Source organism: Anomaloglossus baeobatrachus, chromosome 3 (assembly GCF_048569485.1).
Source record: "Anomaloglossus baeobatrachus isolate aAnoBae1 chromosome 3, aAnoBae1.hap1, whole genome shotgun sequence".
In the NCBI taxonomy this organism is placed as follows: domain Eukaryota; kingdom Metazoa; phylum Chordata; class Amphibia; order Anura; family Aromobatidae; genus Anomaloglossus; species Anomaloglossus baeobatrachus.
In genome coordinates this window covers 191,209,621-191,229,037 of record NC_134355.1, presented here as the reverse complement: position 1 = coordinate 191,229,037, position 19,417 = coordinate 191,209,621, and the positions used below count along the sequence as shown (strand labels likewise).

General features: G+C 43.1%; 1 protein-coding gene across 8 annotated transcripts in view; it reads left to right on the top strand.

The window, feature by feature from the left end:
- The window catches only part of ARID1B (AT-rich interaction domain 1B), a 572,492-nt gene that overhangs the window by 480,833 nt on the left and 72,242 nt on the right, over window positions 1-19,417 (top strand). For all 8 annotated transcript variants that reach the window (XM_075339668.1, XM_075339666.1, XM_075339669.1 and 5 more), the window contains 2 exons: window positions 10,214-10,423; window positions 15,780-15,984. In XM_075339668.1, coding sequence (XP_075195783.1) covers window positions 10,214-10,423; window positions 15,780-15,984 — 415 coding nt within the window. The remainder of the gene's footprint in view (window positions 1-10,213; window positions 10,424-15,779; window positions 15,985-19,417) is intronic.

The following is a 19,417-nucleotide window of genomic DNA, read 5'->3' as shown; positions in this document are numbered from 1 at the left end:
GCATTATAATTGCTACATCTGGCAAAGGTTCCCCCAGGCTGATCGCTCATGTACGTGATCAACATGCAGGCAACCCAAACGTCTTGCGCTTTGCTGGCCTCGGAAAGGTCACCCTCCCTCCTAAAGGGGGTGACTTACATAAACTTTTGTTACAGGCGGAGGCCAAATTGATAATTAATTATGGGGCACAGGGCGCCTTGGGTCTGAATGATCGCTTGGATCTAACGGTATTTTTATGAATTTTCTCTTGACTCATCATGTTCGTTTGATTTGTATTTCTGTATCTGTATTTTGGTATTTTTGTATATTGCTCAATTACCCGTTTTTACATGCATGTACATTCCTTTTTGTTTTTATGTGGTTCTGTGACGCTGCCTGTGAACACGCCTACATAAGGCGTGCTGTTTCAGCTCCACATGTGGACCCGTGGAAGCCTAATTGATAGGCGAAACGGCCGTCGTCCTCGTGTAGGAGCCAGCTCACTGGCCGCTTCCAGCCTTTTACCCTGCACTTATGATTAAATGAGATATCCTACACAGCGGATGGAGTGCGGTCTTTTTCTTCTCATCCTGCTTCAGACAGGAAGATAAGTGAGAAGGGAAAGGAGGGATGACCTGACTGACAGCCAGCATTGTACTGATACACCGCAGAGCGAACTGTCAATCAAAGTGCCAGAGCGTGAGAACAGCTGCCACTCTGTCCTATAAATGATGACTGTAGCCATGCTGAAAACCTGTATTACTGGAAGACTGCTGGCCCCATTAGAAATAAAATTCATTTTTTCCCAGGCGCAGCACTTTCAGAACAGTAGACAGGCAACTTCCTAACTCTATTAATCTACAGATCAACCCTTTGTCTTCACGCTAGTAGTATTATCTGACTTGACAGATTCCCTTTTAATGTTGACTTTTTAGCAAGGCAGGTAGAATAAGTGAGTTTTTCCTAAATATCATTTTTTTTTTTTTTTTTTAAGTGGTCCGAAGAACCTTTTGAAGCTAGATCAGTCAACTTATCGAGATGTTTACATCAGCACATCATGTATATACAGTACATCACAAAATTGAGTACACCCCCTCACATTTTTGTAAATATTTTATATCTTTTCGTGGGACAACACTGAAGATGTGACACATTGATAGTCCGTGTACAGCTTGTATAGCAGTGTAAATTTGCTGTTTTCTCTTAATAACTCAACACAACCATTAATGTCAAAACCACTGGCAACAAAGTGAGTACACCCACAAGTGAACATGAACAATTTGTGCCCAGTTAGCCATTTCCTTTCCCAGTGTCATGTAACTCATTAGTGTTACAAGGCCATAGGTGTGAGAGGGGAGCAGGTTCTCTTATACGGGTGACTGGAAGTTCAGCATGGCTCCTCATGGCAAAGAATTCTCTGAAGATCTTAAAAAAAAAAAATAAATACATTTATTACTCTACATACAGATGGCCTAGGCTATAAGATGATTACCAACACCTTGAAAATGAGCTGCAGCACAGTGGCCAAGACCATACAGCGGTTTGACATGACAGGTTCTACTCTGAACAGGCGTCGCCATGGTGGTCGAAAGAAGTTCAGTGCACATGCTCAGTGTTATATCCAGATGTTTCCTTTTAAAAATTGACGTATGGGTGCGGTCAGCATTACTGTAGAGGTTAGGCTATGTGCACACGCTGCGTTTTTTGACGCTGCGTTTTTGGCCACTAAAACCGCACAAAAACGCACCTGCGGCAAAACGCATGTGTTTTTGCCGCAATTTGGTGCGTTTTTGGCTGCGTTTTGCTGCGTTTTTGATCTCTGCGTTTTTCCAATGCATTGCATGGGGGGAAAACGCAGGAAAGAATTGACATGTCCATTTTTTTTAAACTCAAAAACGCAGCTTAAAAAAAAAAAGTTTTGTGCGGACAGCAAAAATGAAAACTCAGACTTTGCTGGGGAAGCAAAGTCATGCAGTTTTGAGGACAAAAACGCACCCGAAAAACGCACTGTGTGAACTTACCCTTAGATGTGGGGGTGTCACGCCTGTCAGTGCTCTGACCATACACTTCATCAAATAAAAAATGATGCTTAAGAAAGCCCACAAACAGTTTGCTGAAGACGAGCACACGATGGACATGGGTTTACTAAAACCATGTCCAGTGGTCTGATGAGACCAAAATAAGCTTATTTGCTTCAGATGGTGTCAAACGTATGTTTAGACATTAATAGCTGTGTGTTGAGTTATTTAGAGGTTACACCAAATTTACACTGTTTTACAAGCTGTACACTGACTACTTTACATTATATCAAAGTGTCCTATCTTCATCGTTGTCTCATGAAAAGATATAAAAATTTGCAAAAAAATGTGAGGAGTGTACTCACTTTTTTGCTATGCTCTACATGCTGGAGATGGAGTATCAAAGTATTCTTCCAATCCTCCTCAAGTCATAAGCAAAGGAATCGTAGAAGCTCAATCCTTTCTTTTTACACTAAAGAGAAGATGTACCTGTCTCTGTGGCTATGTGGGAAAGTGTAGATTTCTTTCCATTACCAACCAAATGGCTAATCTTTTATTTTTATGCCTGGATACCCCTATCCTTCTTACCTCCATGACATATTTGAAATTGGAATATGGCTGTAGTGGAACAAGCCAAAGAATGATAGTTGTGTAAAGTCAGTCAATTTCTTAAAGGTCAAAGGTTCCATTTTCAATATAATGGTTAAAATTGCAAAGTGCTTGTAAAAACAAGCAACTTTGCAATTTACATCTCATTAAAAATCCTCTGTTCTCAAGAATGAAGGGATTTCTAATTCTCTTGGGTACTGCTTGTTGCCTAGGTCACCGGTGACTGCTGTAGTCCCGTACTATTCTAATGATTACTGTCTGTCAATACAATGGAACATCTAAATATAGAAGGTACAGGATTGTTCCATTCACAAAAGGTGGCGGTCACAGTTCTCCAACTCCCACTCCCTTCAGTTACCTCTGCACAAGTCTCAAAGCGTGCTTGGGAAACTTCTGTAGAAGTCAATGAGTAATCTTAAGTCTATTGTGTCCAGGGTCCATGTGGCTATTGGGCTACATTGCCCTGAATGCCACCCAACAGCAGCTCAAGCAGATTGGCCATCCCCATTATGTTCAGAATAAAATAGAATGACAAAATCTAAAATCAGTAAGTCAGATGGCAAAAAATAACTTCTAAAAATGGTTATATGGTTTTAAGCGGTATATAATATTTAGGTAATTACATTCCCTTAGAGATGCATATCCTAATCAGCTCAGACAGGTGTAAACTGGAAGGAAATTACCCAATGTTCCTGCATTTAGAGAACTAGATAGCAGGGTAACATAGGGTTAAAATAATAAAGTAGTTTTTATTGCTGCTATAATACTGTAGATGTATGTATAGATTTCAAGAGGTTTCCCACAAAGTTCATTTTAAAGTTTATTTTAATTAGTAGATCTTTGAATAATAAGTTTCCACAATTGGATATTCCTGTTGTCGCGGGCGGAGGAGGGGACGCCGCGCTCTCCCACTGCTCGGGTCCGGCTGCCGCTGCTGCTGCGGCCTGCTGCTCGGTGGCTCGAGCGATGGGCCGGATCCCGGGGACTCGAGCGGCGCTCCTCGCCCGTGAGTGAAAGGGGATTGGTTTTTGGGATAGTTTATTGTCCGTGACGCCACCCACGGTTGTGGTAATTTGTTGACACCACCGCTGCTCTGTATGGGGATCCCGGGGACTGATGACAGGGACCAGCAAAGTTGTTGGTTCTCCCCTCCGTGGGTAGGGGGTAGTTGTCCCGGGGCCCAGTGATGAGGTGAGTGATGAGGAATGGTGGGGGCCGATGCAGGGCTTGGTGGGGTGCAGGGACGCGGGGGCAGCGCTGTGCCTTGCGGCACTGTGGTACTCACTCAGCCTGAGACGATGACACAGTTCTCGGTAAAACAAACGGCTGGAAAGACGGTTCCCACGGACGGCTGCACTTGCTTTTCCCCAGTAGTTGACGGTGACGGTCCCTTTTCCTGCACCTGAGATGATGATGGTAGCGATGGGTTCCCACCGGTAACCCGCTCCCCGACTTGGTTATGGGCCGGAGGAGCCCTACTTTGCCCGCAGGCGCTGGCCCTGAGAAACTGGTGCCCTGGCGGTGGCGGTGTCTCTCTCTAACGGTTGGACTGTTGCCTTCAATCGGGACTTGGTTGTTGGGAGACCCAGAGGTCCCCTTCACTGACGGATTTGGCAAATTCACGGTGACTCCTAGCCTTGCCGGGATCCGAAAGGCCCCTGCCAATGGTGCTGACTGCTCTTTGTATACCGCTCCGGTACCGCCGGGCCACCACCCGTCCACGGTCCTTCCGGCAACCTCCAAGCAGCCTCTCATGCAGACAGTCACCGCCGTCTGCTGACCTTGCTGTCTCAGTCCGGGACACACACCCGGACCAACTTCAGGCTTGCTTAACTGTTCCTTTTTCTGTCACTACTCTCACTTAGTCTTCCACTTTAACTCCTCTCTCAAGCTCCTCTACCACTTCACTTCCTTCTACCTCCTCCTCCTTAGCTTGACTGCCTGGTTTCCCCGCCTCCAGGGCTGTGAACTCCTCGGTGGGCGGAGCCAACCGCCTGGCCCACCCCCTGGTGTGGACATCAGCCCCTGGAGGAAGGCAACAAGGATTTTTGTGTAGCTTTGGTGTACCTATCCGGGGTGTAGGGTGTGGTAGTGTCATGACCTGTGACCCCTGGCTTGCCCAGGGCGTCACATTGTGCTGAGATAATCTTTATATATGTTTCCCTGTACTGTGTAATGGCCATGTCTGACCGTAGAGGGACAGGGTCTGATCATACCTCATCTCCTGGGCAGGGGAGGACACAAAAGAGTATATAAACAGGAGAGCATGGGATAGTAGATGATTCTTTTTGTGAGGTAAAACATTTCCATGCCTGTTTTTTAAAAAATATTTTATCTCAAAGAAAGAATAACTTGCAATTCCATGCTATAATCTCTGTATACTTTTTTACTTCTTCCACGGCCCATGAGATGTGGTATGATCAGGCCATGTCCCTGTAAGGTCAAACACGGCCATTACACAGTACACAGCAGGGACACATATATAAGATTATCTCAGAACAGGAACATTTTTTTAAACGCATCCAATTGTGGAAATTATTATTATTCCAAGATCTCTTCATTAAAATTAACTTTGTTTATGGGAAACTCCTTTAATCTTACCAGTTCTTAATTTGTTCGAAGGCCTTATTCACGTCTGTGTTACACTTCTTTTTTTTTTTTCTTTTTTTTTTTTTTATTCACGGATTAAACAAGTATTTTTTCACGGCCTGTATGTTCATGCAGAACTTTCCTCCGTTACCGCACATGAAAAGGGCCAATACACGCTTATCTGTTTGTGAAAAACACAGCACATGGATGGGATATTTGTGCTGGTAATGTGCCATACTTTAACATTGCAAATGATAGAAGCTTTGTTAATTATTCATTCATGACGAAGATTGATGACACACTGATTGTAAAAATGGACACAGACTGGACACTGATGACACACTGTTCCGAAACTTTGATGGCATCAGTACCATTTTTTCACATATGTGTTAAAGTGAACCTGTCAGGTGCAATATACACCCAGAACCACGAACAGGGGTGCAGATTTCTAATCCAGGTCTATCTGTCTCATCATAGGCTAGTATACATAGAGATCTTTAGAGTAAGTATTTCTAAAGATCCTTTATGATATGCTAATAAGTGCAGGGACTAGTTGCAAGGCCATTAAATCCTGTGACTAGTCCGCCCTCTTAGCATGTTAGCACGCCCTGTGGGCATGCTAACATACAATTGAATGCCCATTGCCATCTGCAGTGCTGCGCATACCCATGTCCTGAGTCACTGCCTCAGTCACCGGGTTTAGGGTCAGTGTGCATGATCAGAAGTCCCTGCACTTCCAGACATGCACACTAGACCTCTCTGAAGCCGGGACGTGTACACCTGGCTTCATAGTGCGCATAACAGAAAGTGCTGGGACTTCTGATCGTGCACACTGACCCTACATCCGGCATCTGAAGCGGTGACAACAGACACAGTTACATACTCCACAGGCGTGTGCTAACATGCTACGAGGGCAGACTAGTCGGGGGGGGAAACTGACACCCTTGCGACTAGTCCCTGCGCTCATTAGCATATCATAAAGGATCTTTAGAAATACTCTTTCTAATGATCTCTTTATCTATGCTACTAGATGCCGAGACGGTTAGGCAGGGATTAGAAATATGTACCCAAAATTGCCTGTGGCTCTGGGTGTGTATTGTACCTGACAGGTTCCCTTTAAATACTGATGTGTGAATGAGGCTTGAAAGTGTTAGCAGAGGAACAAACCAAATTATGAAATTGTAGGGGTTTTTTTGTTTGTTTTTTAAAAAAAAGATTTAGCTGTGAAGTTTTTTGTAAAGTCAGAGGTTTGGACACACCTGAGATGTGTATGTTTTTATGTTCTCAAAAGAAGCATGTCATGTTTTATTCACTGAAATCTCTGCTCAAACTGGGCTCTTCAGTCATATGGGTGGTCCTACTCATCAGCTGATATTTCTGTATACAGACTTATACAAGGAAGGCTGTCACTGTCAATCCATCAGTAGGAGCACCCACTTGACTGAAAAGCCCAGAATGAGCAGAAAATTAAATGAATAAATTACAGGTTATACTGATTTACCCCGTTTCCCCAAAAATATCTATTAATTTGCTCAACACTGTACTGCCTGCCAATTAGACTGGTTTTTTTTTTCAGTGTGACCAAGGTTCCCTTTTAAAAGAATAGATATACATTTAAAGGGGGATTTCAATGTATATATTTTATCCTCTATCCAATAGATCGAACAATAATCTTGTATCATTGTGGGACTCATTGATGGGAGCCCTGATTGCCTGAAAAGGCGGACTTCCACCCTTGTCCTTCCCAACTGTGACCAGTAGGAGTTGATTGTGGTGCTGGTTGTGCATCCGCCATGCTAATCCATTCAAAATGTACGGCACTGACAGAGTTGAACACCGCTTTGCTCTCTATGTTCAAATCTTCATTGGCTTAGAACTGAGTGGTAAGGTGCCTACGTGACCAACCACTCATTTCTCCTGGTGGCAGACATGAGGGAACCACAGAAGCTGGGTGCACAAGTAGCTTGTTTAGCCGACTGGTGGGGAATACCAGTGGCAGTACCCACACTGGTCTATACTGAAATACTCCTTTAATGAAAAAATAAGGTATTTTTTACAGCGGTTTTGTCAGGTGCTTCCCTATCTGAAGGCCGTGTAAGAAATTCTGGGGTGCAGAGATTATAAATATGTAAATGCTTTCAAGAGAGTATTCTTCTTCATGCCCATACAGTGATAGATAGATATATTCTTTTATGAGCTTCAGGGAGGAAAGCTTTTATTTTTTTCTATGTGGGTGAAGGAAGCAGGACTAAATTACTTTTTCTACAAATCCTGGCAGTATTAACACACACACTTTTTCAAATAAAAAACAATATATAACCCTTATATGGACATTTTCATTCTTAAAGGGAATCTGTCACCAGGTTTTTGCCACCTAATTTGAGAGCAGCATATCATAGGGGTAGAGATCATGATTCCAACGGTGTGTCACTTACAGAGCTGCTGAAGCTGGGTTTACACACTGCAACATCGCAAAGGACATCGCTGTAACATCACCGGTTTGGTGACGCAATAGCGACCTCCCTAAGTCTCTGCTAAGTCGCTGGTGAGCTGTCAAACAGGCAAACCTGGCCAACAACGCAACAGCGATCCGGACCTGCAGAGCGACCTAGCTGGTTGTTGGGGACGTTGATAAGCAGCCTTTTGAAAGGGAAGTTGCTAACAAAGTCTCTGCAAAGTCTTTCACACACTGAAACTTTCCAGCAATGCTTGCTGCACAGCGGGAAACAAAGGACCTAGGAATGGTCCTGAACGATTACAACTTCACAGCAGGGGCCGGGTCGCTGATAGGTTTCAAACACTGCAACATCGCAAACAACATCGCTATTGCGTCACAAAACCGGTGACGTTACAGCGATGTCGTTTGAGATGTTGCAGTGTGTAAACCCAGCTTTAGTGTAGTTTTGATAAAATCACTGTTTAATCAGTAGATTACTTGTCCTGCTGCCAGGTAATCCTGCATATTCATGAGCTCTGTATAACTGCTAGATCTACAGCAGATAAAACGTTGATTTTATCAAAATGACAACCAGCTTAGTAAGTGACACATCACTGGAATCAGGGTCTTTTGTATCTACATTATGCTGCTATCAGATCAGGGAGCAAAAACCTGGTGATAGATTCCCGTTAATGGGGTTTTCTGGTAATTACTTGTTAAAGAGGTTCTCTGAGAAATGCAATAAATACACATTTAGTGTATTAAACATTTTTCTAAATACCTTTTATTTAGCAAAAAGGTATGCTTTATCTATTAGATTATGTCAGTATTTTAATGATGGCAACTGCCGTCAATCACAGCCCGTCCTAGATAAAGAATATCTGCACGAGACATACATCAACCCAGAGCAGCGTCCTGTCATTTTGACTCTTTCCTCTATTCAGTCAACCTGACAGAACACTGAGCAGAGTGGGCTAAAAGAGAAGATAAACCCCTTTCTTTAGGGCTGGTTCACACTAAGCGACAGCGACAACGAGGTCGCTGTTACGTCACCATTTTCTGTGACGTAACAGCGACCTTGTAAGTCGCTGTTATGATCGCTGATTAGCTGTCAAACACAGCAGCCGAAGCAGCGATCATAACCGCGAGAGCAGGGAGCCGCGCACACTGCTTAGCGCTGGCTCCTTGCTCTCCTAGCTACAGTACACATCGGCTTAATTAACCCGATGTGTACTGCAGCTACATGTGCAGAGAGCCGGAGCCGGCAGCATAGGCAGCGTGAGAGCTGCGGAGGCTGGTAACTAAGGTAAATATCGGGTAACCACCTTGGTTACCCGATGTCACCTTGGTTACCCGATGTTTACCCTGGTTACAGCTTACCACAGCTGTCAGACGCCGGCTCCTGCTCCCTGCTCGCTTCATTTCGTCGCTCTCTCGCTGTCACACACAGCGATCTGTGTGTCACAGCGGGAGAGCGGCTTTGAAGAAAACGAACCAGGGCTGTGTGTAACGAGCAGCGATCTCGCAGCAGGGGCCAGATCGCTGCTCAGTGTCACACACAGCGAGATCGCTAATGAGGTCACTGTTGCGTCACCAAAACCGTGCCGTAGCAGCGATTTCGGTAGCGATCTCGCTATGTGTGAAGCACCCCTTAGCTGTACAGCCATCTCAGTCAGCCTGACCATTTTAGTATCTCCTGCTTCACACAGTCCGTCCTACTGCATATCTTCTTAAATTTACAACGTGCTAGCACAATGATATAGTTGGCAGTTGCCGTGATTACAGTCCTGATAGTGCCCCAGATAAGGCATACCTTTTTGAAAATAAAGGTATTTAGAAAATGTTTAACCCATTAACAACATAAGATGTATATTGATGCGGGCTCAAAAACGTAGCCCACATCTTTCCTGGCAGATGATGGCTGTGAAATTCAGCCAGCATCTGCCTCTAATAGCCGCTGGTGGTGTGGAAATGTCAATTGTAATTGCAGCACTTATTGTGCGCGGGGTGTTCCATTGAAACTATTTATCAGAGCTCTGCTGAGGACCAAGCAAAGTGCTGTAATGAGCAAGTTCCAGGAGAGGACAAAAAAGCATAATAACACAGAAGTAAACCCAGTGCATATACGCTACAGTATTAAGATCTGCCTTCAGAGCAAAGTATGCCTGGGCAAGATCAAGACTGGGGTCAGGAGGACGGCGATTGTGAGGAGAGTGGAGGTGCTGAACAAGACAAGCTAAGCCCATTGGACCATGCCATATGACAAGATTATGAAAGGTGTTTTTTGGGATATGTATAGAGAATTAGGGGCTTTTTTGGATGGGGAAACAGCATTTATTTCTACAGAATAACTAAAATAACCTGTCTACAGCTGTACATTTTTATTCTGTACATTTGAGTGTAGGAATCTGCATATTTTAATCATTGAGTGATGAACTACATGTGCCATTACTAGTAACCTTCACTTCTAAATACCTGCAGGCTGGGATTTTGTGTTGTATGTATATATATATATATGTATGTATGTATGTATAAGATTTGGTGATTTGCAATAGCCTTACGCTCTTCCTACACAATACAGAAAGCCAACTCTTCCACTACCACCGGAGAAAAGATCACAAAGCTGTATGAAATGGGAAGCGAGCCTGAGCGGAAGATGTGGGTAGACCGCTACTTGATCTTTATGGAAGAGAGAGGAACACCAGTTGCAACATTGCCTGCAGTTGGAAGAAAACCTCTGGACCTGGTCAGACTATACTTCTGTGTGAAGGAGATTGGAGGCTTAGCGCAGGTAACATACGTATTGCAATGCCATGTATTCTTTTTAAGGTATGTTGCTTTGAACACGTGTCTTTTAAAATGTAACCCCAAGTACTTTTCATATATACTATGTCACTCATGCCACAAAGCTTTGTGCCGCACAGAAGTTATGCTGAGCAACACTTTCCTAACAAACAATATGCAATGTACTTTACATACGTAGACTAAATAATGCTTTTAGAGCATGTTAAGTGTAGGTGTTCAGCTTTTCTTTTCACACTGTAACCTCACTGCATTTCCAGTAACTGTGATTTAGCCAAAGTTCCCTACATAATAGAAGCAAACTGTTTGACAATGTAAAAAGTGCATATAGAAAGAAACAGCATACATGAATACATAAATGCGCTTTTTCTTCCAGTGCTAGTGAATGACACCTTGCCAGCCACACATACTCGCATATAAACTCTGCCTGACAAACATATTGTCATGTAGATCCTAATGTAATTTCAACAAGCCATAGCCGAAAATTAGCAAATGGATGTGATTAGCTACAATGGTGCCTAATGGCCAAACATACGGTAAAAGGAACTTGGCATATATTAGGCACTTTCCAAATATCATTTGGGGGATTTCCTGGACAGTCAATTAACATTTATCGCAAATTTGTATATTGATATAGTCTAAAACTGCTTTACGTATCAGTCTAAATCGGCCACCATGTCAGATTTGGTCTCTTAAGCAGGCTTTACACGCTACGATATATCTAACGAGATGTCGGCGGGGTCACGTCGTAAGTGACGCACATCCGGCATCGTTAGTGATATTGTAGCGTGTGACAGCTATGAACGAGCAGAAATACTCACCTTCTCGTTCATCGTTGACACGTCGCTCATTTTCTAAAAATCGCACGTCCTGTTGTTCATCGTACCCGTGGCAGCACACATCGCTCCGTGTGACACCCCGGGAACAATGAACTGCAGCTTACCTGCGGCCGCCGGCAATGCTGAAGGAAGGAGGTGGGCGGGATGTTTACGTCCCGCTCATCTTTGCCCCTCCGCTTCTATTGGACGGCCGCTTTTTGACATCGCTGTGATGCCGAATGTCCCTCCCCCTTCAGGAAGTGGATGTTCGCCACCCACAGCGAGGTCGTTTGGAAGGTAAGTGCGTGTGACAGGGGGTTACAACATTGTGCGACACGTGCAACAAATTGCCCATGTCGCACAAACGATGGGGGCGGGTGCAATTGCGATCGCATGAGAAATTGTAAGGTGTAAAGCAGGCTTTAGGCTAATGCTACATGGCAATTTTGGCCATGACACAGGTTGCATGGCCAAAGATTGCTCATCACAGTGTAATGCAGGTGAATGGGGTCGCACTGCTACCTATAGGGTACACTGCCCACACCATTTGAGTCTCAACAGTCAGAACTAGTTGCATTCTCTGCGGCTTTCTTGTTGCAACTGCCTACCTTAGGGATCAATGCAATCTAATTTACCTAGGTTACATTGTAGCAGCAGCATGAAGTGACGTTTGGTCGGAGTGATCTGTCATGGCCAAAATCTCCATGTAGCCCCAGCCTTTGTATGCCGTAAAGAAATGTACACAACATATTGGCATTATGTCATAATTATATTACCCGAACAAACCGATGTGAAGAAGAGGAAGAAGATGCTCCATTGCAGCAGGAAAGCATAAAGGTCAATATTCTCCCTCGTATCCCCTTGAACCATTGAATGTTAAAATGAGACAGTATTATGATTGCGAAACACAATCGTGTATTACGAGGTCCAGCATGGTCAGTAAGGCTAAGTTCTCATGTCTAGTAATCATCCGTTAGAACGGATCCAGCCGCGATCTGTTGTTAAAAAAGTTCTGCTCACACAATTTTTTTTTCTTTTCCCCATTTTCAAAATATTGATTTTTGCAGGATCCGTTTTTTTTTTCCTTTTTGTTTTGTTTTTTTTTTAACATGGTAGTCTGTGGAAAATAGATCTGTTAACTAATTGCGATTTATCTACCATTTGAAACTGATCCAGTAAGCAAAAAAACGGATCCTTTGCACAATTTTTTGCCAACGGATCCGTTCTAACAGATGACTACTGCACATGTGAACTCAGCCTAAGCTGTAAAATTGTTTCCTATAAGGATTACTTAAGCAAGCATTGTTGACCTTAGGGAGATCAACATATCCACTGCGGAGACACCATCACGTGTTTCTCAACGCAGTGATTCTAGAGCATTGCCCCCTGGGAAGTATGCAAATAAGAAAGCCGCGGAGACACCATCACGTGTTTCTCAACGCTGGCAGAAAACTAGCCAGGTCTTTCACCGGGAAGGAACAACCACGGGAAGGGCAGTCTCCAGTCAAGGAGACCACCTATACCAAACATGGTATCCATCCACAGACAGCCGTTTCGGGGTATTTGCCCCTCATCAGTGTGGAGTGGGAATCTGGCTAGTGGGGGCAATGCCTAGTAAAAGACTACTTAAGCAAGCATTGTTGACCTTAGGGAGATCAACATATCCACTGCGGAGACACCATCACGTGTTTCTCAACGCAGTGATTCTAGAGCATTGCCCCCTGGGAAGTATGCAAATAAGAAAGCCGCGGAGACACCATCACGTGTTTCTCAACGCTGGCAGAAAACTAGCCAGGTCTTTCACCGGGAAGGAACAACCACGGGAAGGGCAGTCTCCAGTCAAGGAGACCACCTATACCAAACTAAACTTGACTGGAGACTGCCCTTCCCGTGGTTGTTCCTTCCCGGTGAAAGACCTGGCTAGTTTTCTGCCAGCGTTGAGAAACACGTGATGGTGTCTCCGCGGCTTTCTTATTTGCATACTTCCCAGGGGGTAATGCTCTAGAATCACTGCGTTGAGAAACACGTGATGGTGTCTCCGCAGTGGATATGTTGATCTCCCTAAGGTCAACAATGCTTGCTTAAGTAGTCTTTTACTAGGCATTGCCCCCACTAGCCAGATTCCTACTCCACACTGATGAGGGGCAAATACCCCGAAACGGCTGTCTGTGGATGGATACCATGTTTGGTATAGGTGGTCTCCTTGACTGGAGACTGCCCTTCCCGTGGTTGTTTCTTCCCGGTGAAAGACCTGGCTAGTTTTCTGCCAGCGTTGAGAAACACGTGATGGTGTCTCCGCGGCTTTCTTATTTGTATTCCTATAAGGATTAGACGAGGAACAGAACCCATAAGGAATATTTAGTAAGTAGGCATTCTAATTAACAAACAACAATTATATTTAAAAGGATCACAATGACAACATACAGTATATGACAATAAATCTCACTGTATGTGGATGCATATTGCATACAGTGTTACTGCAATTTGTGTGGTCTTGAGCATCGTCTCAGTATCTTGGCATCCGTATGAGCAGATGAATTTGTCATATCTATTAAGGGGTTCTTCCTAAACATTACACAGTTATTTACGTCTCAGGATGAGTACTTAACACTGTGTGCCACGTCAGAAATCATACAGCTCTCCCTGACTGGTTAAGGATTTCTGATGTAAGTGATGCCACAGCTCGTCATGAATAGATGAGCCGTGGTCACGCCTCAGTGTTGCCTATTTTGGCATAGCTGGGAGGAACTAGCGTGACAATGCCCCAAAATTGCTTTGCTCAGGTCTTAGTTTCTTTGCTCCACACACGTCCGTTTTAAAAACTGGATCCATTTGTCTAATCCATGAGTCTTTTTATGTGTAAAAATGAAAGAAAAACAAGAGGCATCCTTTTTGACATCAGTTTTCCATCAATGTTTTATACATTTGTTTACTGATCCATTGCTAAAAGTCAAAGGATAAATACAATTTCACACAGATTACCTTTGGTCAGTTTTTTAAAAAAAAAGTGAAAAAAAATTGGATGCAAAATGGCTAACAAATGAAAGATAAACTGTCTGTTTTTCACACATGTGAAGAGTAAGACTGAAACTGTGTGAATGTAGCTTTAACGGGTTGCCCTAGTGCCCACTACTAGGGCAACCCCTTCTGATTCCACTTTTTTCTCCCCAGTTAATATAAAAGACCCTGCACTCACCTCCCGTTCTGCTGCTGTTCCAGTGCTGTCTGGAATTGCAGTTCGGGGCAAGCCCTGTGTCCACTCACCACCGGCTTCTCTCTCCCCGCCTTTGGACCAATTGAGTTTATCAACAGGCAATGTGGCTGCCACTTGCTTCCTGTTGATTGCTCTCACATGAACCCCAAACCACGATTACTGACAGCGCCAGAACGGGAGGTGAGTACAGGGTCTTTTCTTTTAACTGGGATCCGAAGGGGTTGTCCTAGTAGTGGACTACTTTTAAAGGTAACCTGTCAGCTGACTCATCCTGCTCATATCACGCATAACTTTCATTGAATGCTTTCTCCATGATTGCAGCCAGGTACACTTTTTTTCTCTGCAGCATTTTAGAGAAAATATAGCTATAAGATGGTTAAGCGACCATAGCCAGAGATACTAGTTTGGTGCCGCCTCAGACCGCTTCTCTCCATTTTGCTCCAGGTGACTAACTGGTCTCTCCCATGTGTGCACACCTAACTATATTTTCTCTGAAACGCTCGAGCATCTCCATGAACGTTAATCCTGGCTGCCATCAGGCACCTAGACTGATTTATGTGGTCTGGGCAGCATAAATCAGGTGATGGGCTCATCTTTCACCCATTGATCTGGCTCGTAGGGAAAGCCTCATGCTGCAGTGATGAAACGGACAGGTTGGTCTTTTGTTCATATTGTTCTAAATAGCAATAGGAATTACGTTGTTGCAAAAGAAACAAAAAAAAAGTCTTAAAAAATCCGGGATCCCTGTGACTGTATCCCCTTAATTACAATTGCAGTGTTCTGCTCTCTAGGCGTATGGCGTTATCGCTGGTGTCTGGCACCGCTCATCCTCTTTGGAGCCTGCAGGAAATGAGCATGTATTCGTTCCACATTTACGGCTCCCACAATTACACTAAATTGTGAAATAACACAGTTGCTGTTATTTTTATTGGTTTTTAAATGAGTTCTTAGCAGCGAGTCCTTTTCTAATTGAAACAAGAGCGGGTGAATTTGCGCATGCTCTAGTGCTTTGGCTAGATCAATTTGCCAGCTCTGTTGCAGATCCCTTCTGAAATGATCTTTGCATTATGGGATGTGGCGTACAGAAGCCTCCAACGCCTTTTATGTTGCTATCAGCAGGTTCTTTAATGGCTTTATAACTGCAAGTAGAGGCTTTGCATTGCTGAGTGGGAGTAATGAGCGTTAGTTAAAAGAGACACATTAAAAAAACATAAGATGGTAGAAAAAAAAAGGAATAAAGTGTGTGCTTTTCTCCCTACCCCACTCCTGAATGGGAAATAATTTACTAAACAACAATGTTTCCTTTATTTTAGGTTAATAAAAACAAGAAGTGGCGAGAGCTGGCAACAAATCTGAATGTTGGCACTTCCAGCAGTGCTGCAAGCTCCCTGAAAAAGCAGTATATACAGTACCTGTTTGCCTTCGAATGTAAGATCGAGCGAGGGGAGGAGCCGCCTCCGGAGATCTTCAATCCTGGAGAGTCCAAGAAGCAGCCTAAGATCCAGCCCCCATCTCCTGGTAAGTGGAGGGAATTGCAGCCCGGGATTTACACTGACACTCTAATAACTTACGTAGGACATTATGGGAACAATACAGCAAAGTGCAATCATGGAAATCTTCCAAGAGCACTGAGGGTTCTATGTAATTTTTTGCTGCTACTGGTCTTTCATTTAGACTTTTTATATTAGAGAATATCTAAAATAAATGAATATAGTGAACTTTATCAAGTGTTATAGGGTAAATTGGATATCAAAGTGTTAAAAAGATCAGATCAGGTACGGCAAGCATAAAAATGAATGTTTTGCCCCAGTAAAAAATCTGGCCCTGGTGATTACTGTACAATAAAAGTCCTTACTTCAGCCCTGCACCTAAATATTTTGCCTCATCATCAACAAATATATAATGTTTGTGTTCGTGTAAATCTATCTTATAATATTAACAATCCTTATAATGATCAAATAATACCTGCACACCATGATGAAATTGAAAATATGCCACATCCATTAATTGTGACTACCTGGTTCGCAACATAGAGTAATAGTGTCCCTCTTATAAAAAGCATGGCTAGCGCCCCCACAGTATGTCCTGTTAGTGTCTCCTTGCAGTAATATGCCGGTTTAGTGCCCCGTTCACAGTAATTATGCGTCTTTAATGCCTAACGTTCCACTTAGTAGCATTAACCAGCTCAGAATGATGCACCCTTAAATGCTCACTAAAGAATTTTGATGCCCTCCTAGTAGTGCCTTATCTCACACACTCTAATTAGTACCCCTCAATACCTCCCACACATTATTTTCAACTTTGTACTCCCATACAGTAATGATACCCTACAATGTGCAGCTGCTTCTGACCCCAATATATAAACAGTATCTGTGCCACTTAAAGTATTAAATATTACTCATCTACATGTGTTAGGATGTTCGGAGCTGCTGAACCTGGAAGCCCCTGCAGTTTGTGGCCCCTGCAGTTTGTGCGCACATAGCCTAAAAGCAGAGTTTTTGCCCAAATTTCTGCCACAAAAACACAGCGTTTTGAACAGCTTTGTGCGCACAAGAAATCCCAAATTCCCATAGACTTTGCTTGAAAAGCAGAAAGCATGTATTTTGGCATTAAAACACTGCAGTTGAAAAAGCAGCGAAAAAGCAGGTAAAAAAGCAAAGTGCGGACACAGCCTAAAACATTGCAGTTGAACAAGCAGCTGAAAAGCAGGTAAAAAAGCAAAGTGCGGACACAGCCTTATTGATGTCACTGTATCAGCCATCTAGGTAGCCACAGGTTAATTTAGACTCTCAGACCTGACAGGATAGCACAGAGGCACAGTGGTCACAGCTTGAATAGTGCAGCCAACGAAACCTATCCTCACAATTTATCCATAAAAATACTTGTCCATTTTTATTTTCTTTTTCATCTATTATGTGTAGGCACAAGCAATATTTATGATTTGTGAACAATTCTCATCGTGGAGGCTTATTTTGTGTCGGTTAATAATGTCTTCTGAAAAGTAGGGTGTCATACTCTTAACTGTTTTACTTTGTCCCAGTGTCATATGACATACATTCCTGCTCCAGGTGAGATATAGCACAAGGGTATATAATTAAAGGGATTGTACAGTGAAAACGCATTCGGAAAGGTGATAGCTTATTCATCAGTGGGGTCCGACTGCTGTTAACTGCGTCGATCTGCCGAACAGGCAGCTTTTACTCCAGTTATAATGGTGCAACACTGCACATGCTCGACCTGCACTCTATTCACTCTTTGGGGCTGCCAAGAACTGCGCTTGGCTTTTTCCAGAAGCTTCATAGAGAATGAATACAGCAGCGGTTGGGTGTCATATTGTAATAGAGAGAAGTTTCCTGTGGGGGTAAAAATTCCCCTGACAATTTTTGCAAATACCCACCAATAAGCAAATTATCTCCTATCCTACAGATAGTTGATAACCTGTTTTAACCGGACATCCCCTTTCAGTAATCCATTCTTTACATCTATATTTAGGCACAAAACAGAGTTTATAACAAAACCAACCTCGTCACGTTATGCTTCCACTAATTCCAAGAGCAATGTAGGAAATTGATTAAACACGATTACCTAATCTAAATGCTGTAACCACAGCTCCTTGCTGACATTTTCGGCAGTATTTTTTGGTGTCTAGTCTTCCTGCAGTTATCTCAATGTTACTTATTGAAAGAGAAAAAAAGATCCATCAAGTTATTTTTTTTTCTGATGATGAATTCTTAATCCCCCTCAGTAAAGGCGGCACTAGAGGAAACATGGGGCCTTTGGCCTCTGGTTATAATGGAAATGAACGTGCACCATTATCCAATGATGACTGTCTTGTTTATGGTGGAATTGAATGAGCGTCATAACTATGGACCACAATTGTCCAGCTTACATCTTTACCTGCTGTTGTAGACTAAAAAAGTTTTCTGGCATTTGAATAAAAGGCTCTTTTTATCCAGAAATATGTTCTTGTCTAAGGGCTCAGCCTAGTATTATAGGTCATTATCATTTAAGTAAAAGGGGTTGAGCTGCAAAACCTGAGGATAACAGTAGCTCTATTTCTGATGAAAAAAGCTGACTTTTTTTTTCTTTGATCCTGGATAACTGTTAAAGAAGGATTGGAGGTTTTAGAAAGTTTTTAGTCTTGGAAAAGCGGAATTTAAAAATCTTGACATAAGATTGACTTTTTTTTCTCGGTCAGGACAAAAGTTACACTTGGGACATAAATCTAAAACCTCAATTGTTAAATGAAAAAACCTTCTAAAAAGTAAAAGCGGACGTTGTGCAGCGTTCCTACTTGCCACTCATGCCTATGTCTACTTTTGCATAGAAACCAGATGGTACTTATTCTCCCTGATTTGGAACAAGAGTCTTCTCTGTATTGTCCTTCTGGTGTTTGGCATTCTTAACGGGAGAGTGGTCAATGGTCTATCTTCTGCTTATGGGGGCTTCCTCACTCCCCCCAACCCTTTGACAGATAATTAGGACTGGACATGTTGGTGTTCCAGCTGAATCTCATGTGTATGACAGAGGTCTAAGTGAATGGACATCTGCATTGTTTCTTCTTGATATTACTTACTGCTTCCTCTTTCTAAGGCTACATTCACACATACATGTGACAGTGTTGTCCTTTCTTTTCCTTGGACAGCACACTGATCCATAGAGGTTGATTGGTCCATATACACATCTGTTTTAAAAACGGATCCATGTCTCCGGCCCATGAGGCTCAGCATGTCCTTTTCAGTGTCCATTTTGTGGTCAGATTCTGCCATTAAAATCTATGGGGACCCTTGAGACACAGATGAAACTTGGAAGACAGACGTTATCCAGACTGGAAAAAGACATGGGAAAGATCTGACACAAACCCTTCTGTTTATTTTACAATGTTATCAATGTTTGTGATTAATTACACTCTGTTATTTGGGGGGTGGGCACATTTTCGGAACTTTACGGC